Below are 17,007 nucleotides of genomic sequence, written 5' to 3'. Positions count from 1 at the left end.
AATGATTACATAGTTTTAAGTCCACACATATCATCCTGCCAATCAGCAAAGGATATCTAAGTGTTGAACCCAGTTTTTATCAATATTCAGTATTGGAAATACAATGAAATGCTTCAGTCTAGCATGAACCAGCTTCTGAATCTCCTTCACAATATGATTAGGTTTAGTGAGCTTCATGTCAATCCTACACTTGTTTCTCTCAAGCCAAATATAGTACCAACAGGCCAGTTTAGCCATTCTACAAGAATGTTTCTGCAATACAGTCCCTTGATTAATGCCTTGGTCCAGTTTAAGTTGCAACTAGTCCTCAATCCTTTCTATAATTTATTTACTATAAGGACAGTCAGCAAAAATATGCAAATGAGTTTCAGTCCCTGCTTCACACGAGACACAACAATCATTGGCAGCTAAGTGGAGTTTGTAAAGCTTTTCCTTAGTATTGAGTGCCTCTTGTTTGATCAGCCATCCAATAAACGAGTGTTTAGGGACACACCAGTTATCCCAAATCTCAGAATACCATGGTACAGGGGGGTGCATTCCCTACAGCCGGCAGTAACCAGAACCAACAGAATAACTTTTAGGATCAGGCATCCAAGAATTATTCACATACCCAGCATCCTTCCTATCCCTTACCTTGCATATGTTTCTCCAATTCCAATTGGAATCAGCAGGAGGAACATAAGTAGCCCATTCAGCTCCTTTTAAATAGATATGATCTATCCATTGAACCCACAGTCTATCAGCTTTAATATAAAATCAGTGCACCAACTACCCTACGGTTGCTATATTCCATAACTCAGCATTTTTTACACCCAAACCTCCTAACTTCTTGCTGCAGCAGACTTGATCCCATGCCACCAGTGGGGCTCTTTGATATTCAGTACCCCCATCCCACAAATAGTTCCTACATACTGCAACAATTTTATAAATAACCATTTTAGGAATAAGGAAAATTGATGACCAGTAGTTGTGCAAAGTGTTTAACACAGAATTATTCAGTGTCAGTCTACCAGCATAGCTCAACTTCTGAGCTCCAATTCCCCTCACTCTGGCAATTACTTTCTCCACAAGGATGTTACTATCCTGCCTTGTCAGTCTCCCAGCCTGAATTCGGATCCTAAGGTACCTGAAAGGTAACACTCTCACTGTAAACCTTGAAATCTGAAGTATATCCTGTTTCACAGTATCAGATACACCAACAAAAATAACCTAAGACTTAGCAACATTGATTTTCAAATCAGATGTAGCAGAAAAGGTGGAGAAAGCTCTCAACATCAGCATAATAGAAGTAGTATCTCCCCTACAAAATAGCAGTAGGTCATCTGCAAAGAGCAAATGGTTCAGTTTAAGCCCCTTGCAGAGTGGATGATATCTGAACTCCCATTTTTGTGTGGCAAACTCCAGAACTCTTGATAAATACTCCATGCAAATAGTAAAAAGTAAGGGGGAAATGAAATCCCCCTGCCTCAAACCCCTCCTTCCATGAAAGAAGCCAAAGGTTGCTCCATTGAGATTCAAAGAAAAGGTTGGAGTAGTAACACAAACCATAACCAACATCCTAAACTTCTTAGGGAACTGTAAAGCCACCAACATTTGATCAATGAAACTCCATTCTATAAAGTCATAAGCTTTCTGAAGATCAAGCTTAAACATACACCTAGGTGAACAGTTCCCTCAATTATATAGTCTCACCAGGTCTTGACAAATCAATATATTCTCAAGTATACTCCTGCCTTGAATAAAAGCCCCTTGGTTCCTACTAATAAAGTCAGGAAGAATAGCATCTAGCATGTTGCAAAGTAACTTGAAGATGGTCTTATAAATGACATTGCAACAGGCTATGGGCCTGAAATGCTTCACGTTCTCTGGTCTATCTATTTTTTGAATGAGTGTAATCAAAGTAGCATTAATCTGGTAAGGATATAGTGTTGTCGGCTGCAATTTAAATTTGATGAATTTTAATTTTAATAATTACGATATATAGTTGTGGATTAAGTACTACCAATATTGGTCCTCGCGGGTACGACATTGAGAATGTGATATGTAGTGCATATTTGTCCAATTATGTTATTGAGGTATTTTGATCACTTGATGTTATATAGTATAACCGCTTAATTTAAGTATATAATTACGAAGTGTGAAAGTGGTCGTGTGAGACTCCGACCGTATGAGTGGTAGTATAGATGTTGTTTGTAAAGTTGTCTTCTAATTATGCTGTGAAACATCCATGAGATTGTATAAAGTGCAATGGATATCAATGTGACTATTGTGTTTCGCACTAAGATGCGGTTGTTGGTGGCGGTATTGTGATGCCGTCACCGGTTGTGGAGGAGGAGATAGGATGGTTGTGAAACGAATTTTAAAACATTATGTTTATTATATTATTGTCATATTGTATTATGTTTTCCGTACTGTTATGTGCATCTGTAATTTCCTGTTTATGGATGAAAGAGTAGAGTGTGTATATATATATATATATATATATATATATATATATATATATATATATATATATATATATATATGATGAAGTGGAATTTTTAATTATGGTGGTTGTGTTAATATATTTCATAGATGTTTGTTAATAAGGCATAGTTGTTGTAGCGCTTACGAGCTCGACTTGGATGAATCCTTCATAGACATGTAGTGACAAGTAGGTAGCGGAATATGTATTGTTTTGAGGTAGAAGCTACATGGGGTCCATAGTATTTTGTTTGGATAGTAAGAGTGGAGTGTTGGGAATGAGTGTCATGTTAATGGATGGGCAAGGTTAGTAATAATAAAAAGAACTCCGGAGGATCTCATTTTTGTGCAAGAATCTTAGGATGTGTGTTATGTAGTTGGGGTAGGTGCGTGTGTCACGGAGGATGTGCTTGAGTGTTAATGTGAAAGGTTAACCGAGTGGATTATTCTGAGAATTTTGTCGTAAACCGTGAGCTGTGAGAGGTATGTTTGGAGGTATGAAAATTTTTATAGAGAATATTTCATGTGGGAGTAGCTATAGATGTTTATATTAAGGAAATAACCTGTTATCGGTGGAACAGGACGATATTAATGAACGGAAGTTGATGTGGATATAGTACGGAGTGGATGTTTTGTAGTGTACCATCGTTTGTTAATTGTGCTATTGAGGTATTACTAGGCACGAAACATGATGGAACTCAGTGGTAGGATCGAGAATATGCTTAAGTGTTGATATGATTAAAAGTATTGGTGGCGCTTGCGGTATTACTTATTTGGAGTACTTGTGGTATTGCTTATCTGAAAGGAATGAAATCATAAAGTAAGGTTGTAGTTGTGTATAATTGTGATTGTATTTAGGGTGGTAAGTGAGAGGTGACTTTGATGGTGTTGAGTGCGAGCGAACTTCGGGGATGAAGTTCATTTTAAGGAGGGAAGAATGTAACATTTCATTTGGTAGTTGTACTTGCTTGTTGAATGACATTAGTATTGGGGTGTTAGTATTGTGCGATACATAATGACGATGATTGGTTGAACGTGATGATTGTTATAATGCTTAGGAGTCGGTGTTGGATTAATGGATTAGTAGTAGGTGTTTTGAAACTTGATAGGTAGAGTGTTGCGATAGTGTGAGTCGCGTGCGAGGTTAACCGTGTTCATTGAGTTGGTGCAATGTGTTGTAGAGACCTTTCCATTGGGTAATTGTTGGGCCGTAGAGAGGAGTGTTAGAGGTGTCTTGTGAAGGTCGGGTGGGAACTTCGGGGATGAATTTCGTATTAAGGCGGGAGGTCTGTAATACCCCAGATTTTGTAGCTGTGCACTTGGCTGAATACGACAGAGTACTCGACCGACTGCCACCGAGCACTCGATCGAGTGTACAATCCCAGGCCGTGTTTTCACGTGTTGGTCTCCGTGTGTTGGGCCTTAATATAAATACCTTCCTTTCAGCTTTCTTCATCATATTGAAACCCTAAAAACACTCTCTCCACCACCCAGAATGCTCTCTAAAATATCCTCCAAACCTTATCCAATTGAGATTTCACCTTATCTTGAAGATTTATGCTCAAGATCCACCCTTTCTCATTTATTTACATTTGTAAGTTGTTATTTATTCTTTTTCCTCCATTTAAGTCTTAGTAGTAACCCTAGAAATTGGGCATTGCATACTCCTGTCTATATGTTATGTCGTGAGTATTTGTACTATTATAATTGACGTGTGTTAGTTGTGTGTAACTGTCGCCTGCTTTAATTGAGATGGTTTGTGATGAACCATATGATATTTCCGGTCCTATGAGGAGTAGTTTGAGTAAAAGTTTTGATTTGGTAGTGAGCGGGATCACGGATCGAGGCACGAACTTTGGAGTCGAGTCGAGTGACCATGAGATAGTAGTTGTAGATTTCATTAGAGGTTATAGTAGTCCCGACTTGTATTATTCATTTATTCTTGTTTGTAATCACTAAGCATGTTATTTATATAAAATGTTACTTAATTGAAGTTCTGATTCACTGCCTCGGCAACCGAGATGGTGACATCTCCCGATTACCTTAGCTGGGTAAGAAGGGGATGTTACATCTTTACTTGGTAGGGACGTTGGGTATCAACGTGCGGGCTGGTGCTGGACGTTGATACCTAACGTCTATCTATGGATCGGATTTTGAAATTAATTTTCACCTTAGTTTTTTACTTCTTTTCATGTATTTAGGACGTGTTACGTATTTTAGCATCTAATCATTATTAAATTTGTGTGTTAATAGGATCATTTGAGGAATTTGGTGGTGACGGGGTTAATTTGTAGGAATATCGGTATATTTCATCAAGAAAATTCGGATTATAACGAAATTATGAAATATGAAATTACGAGTCATAAATGAAATTGCATAAACAAAAGAATAGAGATTAGAATTAACCTCCGGTCCTAGCAATTTGGCCTAAGAAAAAATATCGAGATCGATATTCTCCTAATCTTTGCAAATGCCTCTTTCTTGCTAGAAAGAAAACCCTAATTTCTAATAATTTTAGAGTAGTTTTTAGGGTTTTGTGATGAGAGTGTTAGGTGAAAAATCAAGTAAGTGAAATGATCCTTCCTCTCTCCTCTTAAAACTGTCCAAAGGGAGTAAAAGGAGGAAGATATTTTTCTTCTTTTATTTTCCTAAAATCGTGTAACCAACAACCAAAATAAGGAGAAAATCTTCTTATTTTAGGTTATTGTCAAATTGTATATTATGTGTATATTTATCAATTGTCATTTATATCGTCACGTATTTAATAAGTCCACACACAACAGTTTGTAGTCGATTTATTAATACCGGTCTGTGATCATTTATTATGACAATTTCGTATAATATATACATTAACTATAAATATCGCATATTTATAATTTGTTAATTAAATATAACCGTTTACGTTTAATTACGAATTAACATCTTAATTCGTTTAAGCTAACATTATATACATTAATTAAATATAACAGTTTATATTCAATTTACGAATTAGCAATTATTTCGTCTCAGCTGATATTATTTAATTGTATTAAATAATCGACTCATCATCACATTGACTAACCTTTTAGTCAAATATATAGACTACCTTTTAATCATATAAGGCATCAATGTGATTATATTTTCATATAATCACATCTCTCAAACACATCCTTTAGGTGTGACTTTTAGGGACCAGTTGATCACCGCCATCAGTATGATAATAACGTCAAATTTCTAGCAAGCCAACCGTTATTAGTGAACGTTAATCAACTGATAAAATACTAAGTATACCCTGTGAACCTATAAGAGATTTATACACGTTATTACACTAACTGTGGAGGACACTAGCTCCAACAATCTCCCACTTGTCCTCACAAGTGTATGTGCGATAACCGATTCTCATATCCTTAATTTCTCCCACTCAATGTAAAACAATTTGCAAAATCCGTATTCACAAAGGTCGTATTTTACAAGTGATCAATATCAAGAGTGGTTTTCCCGACTAGAGAGTAACTTAACTGATAAATGAATCATCATTCGAGCATGGCCATGCATTTTGATTACAACTCCTCGAGTGGCCCCGAGAAATAACTAAACCGATAAAGGTTGGATATTTTCTTCAACTCGAATCCCTGAGATATAAGCACAAGATGAAATGACCCAGTAAAAATCTGCTTAGCCTCCTGTTACGGTCGATCATGAGAAAGAAACCAAAGTCACCCAAAAACTACCTTAATCTCAAGAGACAGTCGATAGTCAAAAGAATCGACTCTAGGAACACAATGGACGTCCAATCCACGACCTGGCACCGAATGTTTGAAACATTTAGGACTCCATTACGTTGTCACAATGTCCTACAAGGTATCGTTATAACTCGCATCTGTGATCGATCAGCCAACCGTTTGACTTATGGCTCGTTGAACCCACCATCAATCAACTTCACAATATAATAGCCAGAGTTATCAGCTCATGTAGGAGATTACGGACCAAAACAAATATAATGTAATTCAGTTCACTTTGTGGCATTCAATGTTGTCGTACAATCCACATGAAATACAAAATATGAAATAATGCGATGAAGTTATAAATAGCATATGAAAAAGAAAATGTATCGAATCCATAAGCAACTAGTACAACTCAGGAACACGCTTAATTCCCATGGAAATGACGTGCCCTTCATGCTTATCATATTTCAATGGTTTAGTGAGAGGATCCGCGATGTTGTCATCCAAAGCAATCTTGTCAATCAGTATCTCCTCTTGCTCCACGTAATCACGGATCAGGTGAGCCTTCCGATGTACATGTTTAGACTTGTTGCTAGACTTAGGATCCTTGGCCTGGAAGATGGCACCTCTATTGTCATAATAGATGGTGATTGGATCATTCGAACTAGGAACTATGGTTAGTCCTTGTAAGAATTACCGCATCCATATAGCTTCCTTTGCTGCTTCTAAAGCGGCATAGTACTCAGATTCAGTAGTAGAATCTGCTACAACTTCTTGTTTGGAACTCTTCCAGCTGACCGCAGCATCATTAAGAGTAAAGACGAATCCAGACTGAGATTTCGAATCATCTCGATCCGTTTGGAAGCTAGCATCTGTATAACCGATTGCACATAGCTTAGTATCCCCTCCATAAGTCAATGCCCAATCCTTAGTTCTCCGTAGGTACTTAAGGATGTTTTTAACAGCCATCCAGTGTATTTCACCTGGATTGCCTTGGTACCGACTCGTCATACTCAATGCATATGCCACGTCTGGACGTGTGCATATCATGGCATACATGATTGATCCTATGGCTGATGCATAAGGAACGCGACTCATGCGTTTAACCCCTTCAGATGTCTTGGGTGACTGAGACTTGCTCAAATGCATCCCAGAAGTCATTGGAAGGTTCCCCTTCTTGGAGTTGGTCATGCTGAACCTTTCAAGAATATTATCTAAATAAGACTCCTGACTCAGTGATAACATCCGTCGTGATATATCTCGATAGATACGGATTCCCAATATGCGTTGTGCCTCACCCAGATCTTTCATCTGGAAATGGTTCTTCAACCATCCTTTTACCGAAGATAAGAGAGGAATGTCATTCCCAATCAAGAGTATATCATCGACATACAATATCAAGAAAACAATCTTGCTCCCACTCAACTTGACATATATGCATGGTTCCTCGACCGATCGAGTGAAACCATACTCTTTTATCACCTGGTCGAAATGATGATTCCAACTCCGAGAAGCTTGCTTAAGTCAATAAATGGAACGTTTAAGCTTGCACACTTTCTTAGGATTTTCAGGATCTATGAAACCTTCGGGTTGTACCATGTACAATTCCTCCTCCAAATAACCGTTTAAGAAGGCGGTTTTCACATCCATCTGCCAAATTTCATAGTCATGAAAAGCGGCAATCGCTAAGATTATCCGAATGGAACGCAGCATAACTACGGGTGCAAAAATTTCATCATAATGCAATCCGTGCACTTGAGTGAAACCTTTTTCCACTAGTCGTGCCTTATAGGTATCTGGTTGCCCTTCTACAGAATGCTTTATTTTATAAAGCCATTTGCATTTAAGAGGTCGTACCTTGTTAGGTAAATCAACAAGATCACATACGTCATTCTCATACATGGAGTCCATCTCGGATCGCATGGCTTCAAGCCATAGCTTAGAGTCGGAATAGGTCATGGCACCTTTATAGGTAGCGGGTTCATTACTCTCCAGGAGCAAAACGTCATTTTCCTCGACCATACTAATGTATCTGTCTGGAGGATTAGAGACTCTACCCGACCTCCTAGGTTCCCGAGGAATATTAACCGTATCATGAGTTGAAGGAACATCTTCTTTCATCTGTTCCTCGGTTGTTGGTTCTTGAATCTCCGACAACTCGAAGGTTCTATTACTTGACTTGTTCTGGAGAAATTCTTTCTCTAAGAACTTTGCACTAGCCGCAACAAAAACTCGATGTTCGGTAGGCGAATAGAAGTAATGACCAAACATTCCTTTTGGATAACCAATAAACTATGTCTTGACCGATCGCGGGCCGAGCTTATCCTCGTGTCTCAACTTGACATAAGCCTCGTAGCCCCAAACCCGAATAAAGGACAAGTTAGGGACTGTTCCCTTCCATATCTCATAAGGAGTCTTGTCGATAGCTTTAGACGGACTTCGGTTAAGTCTAAGAGCAGCTGACAAAAGAGCAAAACCCCATAATGAATCAGGTACTACCGTGTGACTCATCATGGATCGAACCATATCAAGTAGTGTTCGATTTCTCCGTTCAGACACATCATTTAATTGAGGTGTTCCAGGTGGAGTTAACTGTAAAACTATTCCACAGTCTTTAAGGTGTTGATCAAACTCATTTGAAAGATATTCGCCACAACGATCTGAACGGAGTGCTTTAACCTTTCTACCCAGTTGGTTCTCAACCTTATTCTGGTATTCCTTGAATTTTTCAAAAGACTCACTTTTAAGCTTCATTAAATAGACATATCTGGTCGTGTTCCCTTATGAGGGGTTTAGTTTTCAGTACTTGTCGTTAGGAGCACCTAGACCAAAACACAATTTATAACTTCACAAACAACTCTACAATTAGTAAAGAGGCAAGTAAAGGTCGGATCCCAAAGGACGGGAATTGAGATGAGATTTTCTATTGCAACTAGTGGTGTCTAAGGGTGTCACAATTTGGGGTTTGTAGTAGAAGATCACTAAACTAAATAGCAATGAAATTAAACAAGCAAGATGATTAAAAAGGGATGTAAACAATTGATAAAAGGCACTAGGGTGTCATGGGGTCTTAGGGGATTCATGGGAATTGATCATACAAACATATTCTCAAATTATAAGCAAGCAATTATTGTTGTGATGGATTGAGTTGGTTTATATCTTACAATCCTATGAAAGTTTGGGTCCCGGAGCCGAATCGATTAGATTGTACAACACCTACAAGTCGATTTAATCTTCCCTACTCAACTATATGTATGGTCTAATGAGACTCGAGTTGGTTTATGTCTTACAAGTCTCATTGAAAAGATAGGTGATGGGTAAAAAATGCAAGGATTCATTAGCTCACATTTCATCAAACATAACATGTGCATAAGTTGAGATCACAATAAGCAAGCAAATAAACTATGAAAACATATTAATTTAAGCATGAATCATCCCCCATGTTGGTTTCCCCTAATTACTCATTAACCCTAGCTAAGGAAACTACTCACTCATTATCATGTTGAACATGCTACCAAGGTTGTCAATCATACCAACAAAGTGAAACATGATGAATAAATGAAGATAATTAACAATAATTAAAAAGGGATTAAGAGAATTATACCTACTAATGATTCCAATAATAAAGCAAAGAATAATAGAAGTACTTGATGATAGATTGGAAGGTTGTCAATCTCCCAATAATAACCCAAATAATCTTCAATTACCCAAAACAAAGGATGAACAAGAGAGATATTAAGGAAATGAAACTTGTATTAAAACTTGATTAAATGTTGATTATAAAATTAAAGAGAGATTTGATTGATAAACTACTCTAAAGATTGCTAAGAAGAACATGCTCTTCTAATTAGACTAATGGGGTATTTATAGTGGGGATTAGTTACATAAATTAGGGTTTACTAAGGGCGTAAATGACGATTAAGTCCTTGAGGAATCGCCGGTCTCTAGGGAGACGCCGGTCTTAGAAAAAGATGCGCATCCTTCCTTGAAGCTTGTAGAAGACGAAAAGGCTGTTAGGGAATCCGGGCGTCCAGGGCACGGGACGGGCGGATTTTGCTGATTCTGGACGGGCGTCCAGAAGGGGAAGACGGGCGGATTCTGGGCATTTTGGACGGGCGTCTTGTGGAGGAAGACGCTCGGATTGTGGGTGCTGGACGGGCGTCTTGAGGACAATCCGCCCGGATTGTCTTACAGCTTCTTTCCTTCTTCTTTTCTTCCTTTTTCTTCATAAAATCCTTGAGGATTTCCTCGGGGATGCAAGGATCTTTTCTCATCATTGCCCATCTACTATAGTATGTACAAAGGCCTTCTAATCTTGTCTTCTCTTTGATGCTTGGTCATTGAATTCAATCAATTTAGCTTCATTTTGCCATGAAAATCCAAGGTTTGCACTCCTTTCCTACCAAGGACACAAAACCTCAAAGAATATGCAAAACAAAGGACTAAAGACAATAAATGACCCAAATATGCACTAAAAAGCATGGGAGCAAGGCTAATTCGGGGACTAAATATGCTCTAATTATGGTCACATCAAATATCCCCAAACCGAACCTTTGCTCGTCCCGAGTAAAGAGGTGACAAAGACTAGGACCATTATTTAAACTAACCTAATAACATAGCCGATATGAGACAATTAGCGGGTCTCACTCCACCCCTTCAACTCACAACAAGACAATCATGAGGTAGGATGCCTTCTTGCAAGGTAAAGTGGGTCTTGCCAAAATGGCGACACATCCAAACATTAAAGCACACAAAATCAAGTAATGGATGCATCTATAAAAGAATAGCCACTTTCCTCATCTAAGTGGCGGAAATTATCTACAAGGGAAGCAATTCAAGGGTACATACTCCTTCATAGATGCAATTTCTTCAAACTACTAAGCCTAGAAGGATACCAATAAATCACCTCCAAGTTGTGTCAAGCTAGGGTACCTTTGTCCTCAATCGTTAAATGCTTTTGTCAAGAATAGACTCCCTATGGTGTTAGAAACACTGGAGGATCGCGGAATTCCCCCTCTTGCCTAGACAAGAAGAAGGGTCGTCCCCTCTCTCCCATGCACAAAAATGGATACGATGGATAAAGGGATCGATAGATATTTTAGTTTCACTTTGGGAGTTTGTTTTGTTGTTGTTTTTCCCCCCAATTTCTTGTGGCATATAACATTTGAGAACACTTTCTTTTGCCATTTCTTATGATTTTTGGCTTTTCAACACTTGACAACTTTCAACTTTTCTTTGCATTTCTTTTGAACATTTTCAAAGTCACCCCATATGTAGTGAGGGTGCCTTATATTTGAAGCATAGGAGTTCAATTTTTGCTTCTCTTTTCATTTGATGCATTTTGCAAACTTTCTTTCACTTTTCATTTCTTTGAACTCAAATTTGAACAATTTTTTTGCTCATTCCCTTTGATGACAAAAATGTGGTAGAACATGGATGATGGATGCATGGTTTCAAGGGTCACCTTAGAATAAACGGTAGCCAAGGAGTTATCACACCATAAGGTACTCTTGACTAGGCCTTAATCCATGGGTCAAAAGATACTAGTATGACACATCCTAGGGTGTTTTACAAGTATTCTAACAAGCAAAGTCTTAAGAAGAAAAAGCATCTACTAGGGCCTATATACACTTGTCAAGCTTCCCAAGTAGACGGTTTCGCAAAATTTTCTAACATGCAAACTACATGCCATGATGCAACTAACATATAAACATCCTAATGCAAATGATTCTACCAACTAATATGACATATATACTAAATGCGTGTCCTAAGTTCACATTGTTATACCGCATCAATTAAAATAAAGTCACATAGTCATTAACATAGAGAGGAAAAAGGAGATTGGAAAGATCATACCATGCGGTCTTCAATATCCTCCTATCTCGAATGTGGCGTAGTCGATCAATGTGAACAAGGATAGAACAAATACAATATATACAAGACTACACTACAAAGGAAATGAACTTGTTTTTGGATTTTTAAATTTTTCAATTTTTTTGATTTTTCGAAATTTTTTTATTTTTTTGGATTTTTGAATAAAAGTTAAGTTAGAATTCCCCATCCCCACACTAATATGGGCATTGTCCTCAATGGCCAAAATGATGGGAAATTATGCAAACATGATGCATGAATTCTACACTAAATGCAAGCTATACTAATCTACACTACATGATGCATGGGTTTTTGTTTATGACGGAGAGCGTAATTTAGATTACCTCCCGTTGCGTATGCATGTACTTCCCCAAACCGTGATATACATTATTTCTAATGTCCTAAAGTTGGGGGTAGTTCATGCACACAAGATGTAATGCATGAAACTAATTGTCATTTTGGATTTTCAAAAGTGGGAACAATGAAATAAGAACACATCAAAATGAGGCCGAGGTGTTAGTCCTCTATGTTGCTAGGACTCTCCAACTATGATCAAGATAAAATAAATAAAACAAAGAAAGAAGTAGACAAACCTCAAGAGGGTAGGAGCCTCCAAAGCTTGCTAGTCTTCCACCATATCATCATTGTCATCATCTTCCTCAATAGAAGTGGACTCATCACCACTCCCCTCTTCACTTCCTTGCTCACTCCCTTCATAACTTTCTTCATCATATTCATTAGCCTCTTCTTCTTCATTTACCTCTTCATCAATGCCCTCATCATCAACAACCTCATCACCGACAACCTCATTGTCACCCGTTTCGCCCCTAGATGCACTTGGAAAGAAAACTTCCCTATCCGCCCAACTAGGCAAAGGACATGAAGGATCAAGTAGTCCTTGCCTAGCTAAATGAAGGAGGGGTGGATATTGGGCCAAGTATGCATCTTCCTGATCCTTATAAGCTTGTTTGTGCATCTCTTGCATAATTAGAGTCATGTAGTCATTGCCCGCTTCAACACCTTTGGGTTTGAACTCTTGATATTTGAATGGATAGGGTGGTGTGACAATGGAGGAGGAGGGCATTTCAATTTCACCCCTTTGTTGACGGATGATGTATTCGGCTTCCTTTGAGAGGGGAAGAAAGTAGTTTGTTCTATGAACACTCAAACGGCATATCTTGGAAGGCAAAGTAAAAGATCTAATGTCATTGGTGAGCCACCCAAATTTGGTGTCAAGAGGATTATGCGTGACCCATTTGTACTTGTTAATCATCGCATCCATGTCAATGAGATGACCCCCTTTTTCGTCACATACTCGCTATCTTTGTTGAAATTCGGATCAAAGTACTTGGCCAAAAGAGTAACTAGACCTCCATTTATGATAAAAGCGGTGCCTTGCTTTCCACAATCAACATTGAGCCATCTTTCCACCAAAAGCCTTAGAGCATTGTAAGGCTTGGTGAATTCCCTTCCAATATTTAAGGCCGACTCAAGTAGAATACAATCGAGCTTGGTAAAGTGGTTAGTGTCTTTTCTTGCAATGATAGTATTCCCAATGACCTTGTGCCACACTCTAATGCCCGGATGGTGTACTAATAGAGCGCGACAAGCATGAAAGTTCTCAAATTTCTTCCCGGAAATCGCCTCCCAAAGAGGAGCGGGGTCATATTTTCCGGGCTTCTTATAATAACGAGGTGTATCCCTAAGACCTAATGCTTTACTCAAAACATCAAAGGTGATGCGCCTATTCACGTTGGCAAGGCGGAACTCGATGTATTCTCTAGTCTCTACCTTAGTCACTTTCAAAGAACTCAAGAATTCCAAGGTAAGGGAGGGGTATGTAAATTCTCTTGTAGTAAACAATTTTCCCAACCCCATGGCTTCAAAGAAGGCTTTTGTTTGTTCAAGGACACTTAATTTGTTCAAGGCATCTTCACATATGAATTTGGTGGGTAGAATGGATTTCTTAGCATACTTGGAAAATGTATCCTTATGGGAGTTAGAAATGAAAATTACCTCCGGATAGTTTGATAATTGAGCGATTTCCGGAGTTGTTGATGTTGTTGCTTCCAAGGGAGGATTTTGTTGTTGTTGAACTTCCAAGTTTTCACTAGCAACCACCATAGCCATTGAAGCTTTCTTTGCTTGAAGGCATTGTTGCCTTTTTGAGAGTGCCTTTGCCTTAAGTGCCTTTGTTGATCCTTTTGTTCTTGCCATTGATGATTATACCAAGAAAAGATTGAAAATCTTCAGTTTTCAATTGTACCCTAATCGATTTTAAGATGAAAGGATTTGCCTTTGTATTTCAAAAATCGACTCAAAGGTTGAAGATTTTGGTGGTTGGATTTGATTATTGTTGGAAAAGTAGTGATTAATTGTTGTTGAAAGGAAGTTTGGGTTTTATTTTGTTGAATTTGGTTGAGGAAATCTTGTTTTGGTGATGGAGAGGATGAGGGTTTTGAGTTTTGGGGTTTATGGTAGTGTTTTGAATGAATGAATGAAGGAATGAATGTGGGAGGGGTATTTAAAAGCACCCGAACATTTCGAAACTGCAGAGGACGACGGGCGTTTTTCCTTCGGGACGCTCGGATTCTGCTCAATCTGGGTTCAGGATTCTCGCCTAAAGACGGGCGTCTTTCAGCTGGGATGCTCGGATTCTTCGACTGCGGGACGAGCGGATTCTTTCAGAGACGGGCGGATTTTGTTACAGCAAGTTTTCTTATTTTGCACTGACAAAAAGACGGGCGTGTTTCTGCAAAGACGAGCGGATTCATTGAAACGAGCGTCTTCTCTGCTAGGACGCTCGGATTCTTCGATTGTCCCAAATTTTCAATTTTGCAGCTCAATTGGACGGGCGGATTCTGCCAAAGACGCTCGGATTCACTAAAGACGAGCGGATTCCCCTCAAGGACGCTCGGATTCCTCCTAGTCTATCCGGATTCAGTTCCATCCGTGCACTTGCATATCCCTTGTCATTTTTCATTCTTCAAATCCCGTGTTCCTCATTGTAGGGGCACTACTAAGGCATGAATAGCCTAGGCAATTGCTATCCCCACACTAAGCTAAAGCACTACACATCAATTAAATCATTAGTCCTCCCTCACTTATCTCAAAAATGATAATTATCCTGATCAAAGCATAAAAATCCAAAAATGACAAAAATGCAATGTAAGAATTAAAATGCAAGTTAGGGAGTTATAAATATTTACAAATGTTGGTTTAGGGAGGACTCCACCAAACTCTCATCCTTAGTGAGATGTCATGGGGGCATGTCCAAGGTGTTGTTGATGTTACTCAACACCTTGAAAAAGTAGTCAAAAGCTTGTTCATTATCATGATAAAGATCTTCAATAGACATTTGCCCTTGTTGTCCTTCATGTTGGTCTTTATCGATATCATTACCAATGTAGGGATTGAAAATCCCTTCAAACTCATCGTCCCAAAGGCCACAAACTTCATCTACTTGATCACTAAAGATCTTTTGAGTTGATAGAGACAACTTTCCCACTTTCTTGTCTTGGCCAATGAGGCCATCTTCCTCATTGCTTGGCTTTGGTGAGCTTTTCAAGCTCTCTTTGTTTCAATTCACTTGCTCTTTGAATGGAGCATCATCAACTTTCTTTTTCCATTGGAATTCCGACTTCTTCCTATCATCCTTCCGGCTATAATGATCAACCATAAAACATGGTTCATGCAAATGGGGAGCTCTCATGGTCTTGTCAAGATTGAAAGTTATGCTCTCATCTCCCATTCTAGAGTGAGCTCTCCATGCTTCACATCTATCACCGCACCCGCGGTGTGCAAGAAAGGTCTACCTAGAATGATTTGAATGTTGGAGTCTTCTTCCATGTCAACAATGACAAAGTCCACCGGGATGAAAAATTTCCCAACTCTTACGGGAACATCTTCCCATATCCCTAATGGTGTCTTCGTCGATCTATCGGCCATTTGGAGTGTGATATTGGTGCATTTAAGCTCTCCTATCCCTAGCCTTTTACTCACCGAGTTCGGCATAACACTCACACTAGCCCCTATATCACATAAGGCCTTGTTGATCGTGGTGTCGCCAATGGTACACGGTATTGAGAAGCTTCCCGGATCTTTAAGTTTTGGAGGTGAACTCCCTTGAAGTATTGCACTACTCACCTTAGTGAAGGCGATAGTCTCAAGCTTCTGGATTGACTTCTTCTTTGTGAGGATGTCTTTCATGTATTTTGCATAGGCCGGCACGTGATTAATTAATTCCGTAAAAGGAATCGAGACTTCCAAATTCTTCACAATTTCCATAAATTTCCAAGTTGGTCATCAAATTTGGGCTTGGCTTGACGACTCGGAAAAGGAAGTCTAATCACAATGCGCTCCTTCTCCTTGACCTTGTCTTCATTTTTCTTTGAAACTTCTTCTTTTGATGGTTCTCCATCCTTGGAGTTTTGCACAACTTCTTCTTTGTCACTAGCTTCCACAACTTCATCCTCAACTTGCTTCTTCGGTGCTTCATACCTTGTACCACTCCTCAAGTGAATGGCACTAACCGTTTCATGTCTTGGGGGATTACTTTGAGGTGGTAATTGCCCCTTTTGTCTTTGTGAGATTGAAGATGCTAGTTGAGTCAATTGGGTTTCCAACATTTTGGTGTGGGCTAGGATGTTGTTGATGGTGATTTTCTTTGTTTGACTGTCCTTTTGCATTTAAGTGAAAAACTCTTGTTGATTCTTTTGCATTTGGAGGACCGCTTTTTGAACATAAAAAACTTGGTCATTTTGTTGATTGTATGGATTTTGATTTTGGTAACCTTGGTTTTGGTTGTAAAAGGGTCTTTGATTTTGGTTTCTCATGGGAGGTGGGGTGTATGTTGGTTGAGGGTTTTGAACATTTTGGCTTTTGTATGAGAGATTTGGATGGAATTTGGTGTTTTCATTGTAATAATTTGAATAAGGGGTACCACTCTTGTATGCTTGAAAAGCATTCA

The 17,007-nt window shown here is 38.8% G+C and overlaps 1 protein-coding gene across 1 annotated transcript in view; it reads right to left on the bottom strand.

Moving 5' to 3' along the window:
- Positions 1-540: 540 nt before the first annotated feature.
- The window catches only part of LOC141607595 (uncharacterized), a 28,280-nt gene continuing 11,813 nt past the window's right edge, over positions 541-17,007 (bottom strand). Inside the window, exons 2-4 of the mRNA XM_074426946.1 lie at positions 1,225-1,613; positions 819-1,173; positions 541-716 (exon numbers count right to left, since the gene is read on the bottom strand). Coding sequence (XP_074283047.1) covers positions 541-716; positions 819-1,173; positions 1,225-1,613 — 920 coding nt within the window. The remainder of the gene's footprint in view (positions 717-818; positions 1,174-1,224; positions 1,614-17,007) is intronic.

This window comes from Silene latifolia, chromosome 10 (assembly GCF_048544455.1).
Source record: "Silene latifolia isolate original U9 population chromosome 10, ASM4854445v1, whole genome shotgun sequence".
Classification (NCBI taxonomy): Eukaryota; Viridiplantae; Streptophyta; class Magnoliopsida; order Caryophyllales; family Caryophyllaceae; genus Silene; species Silene latifolia.
This window is presented reverse-complemented; position numbering and strand designations above follow the sequence as displayed.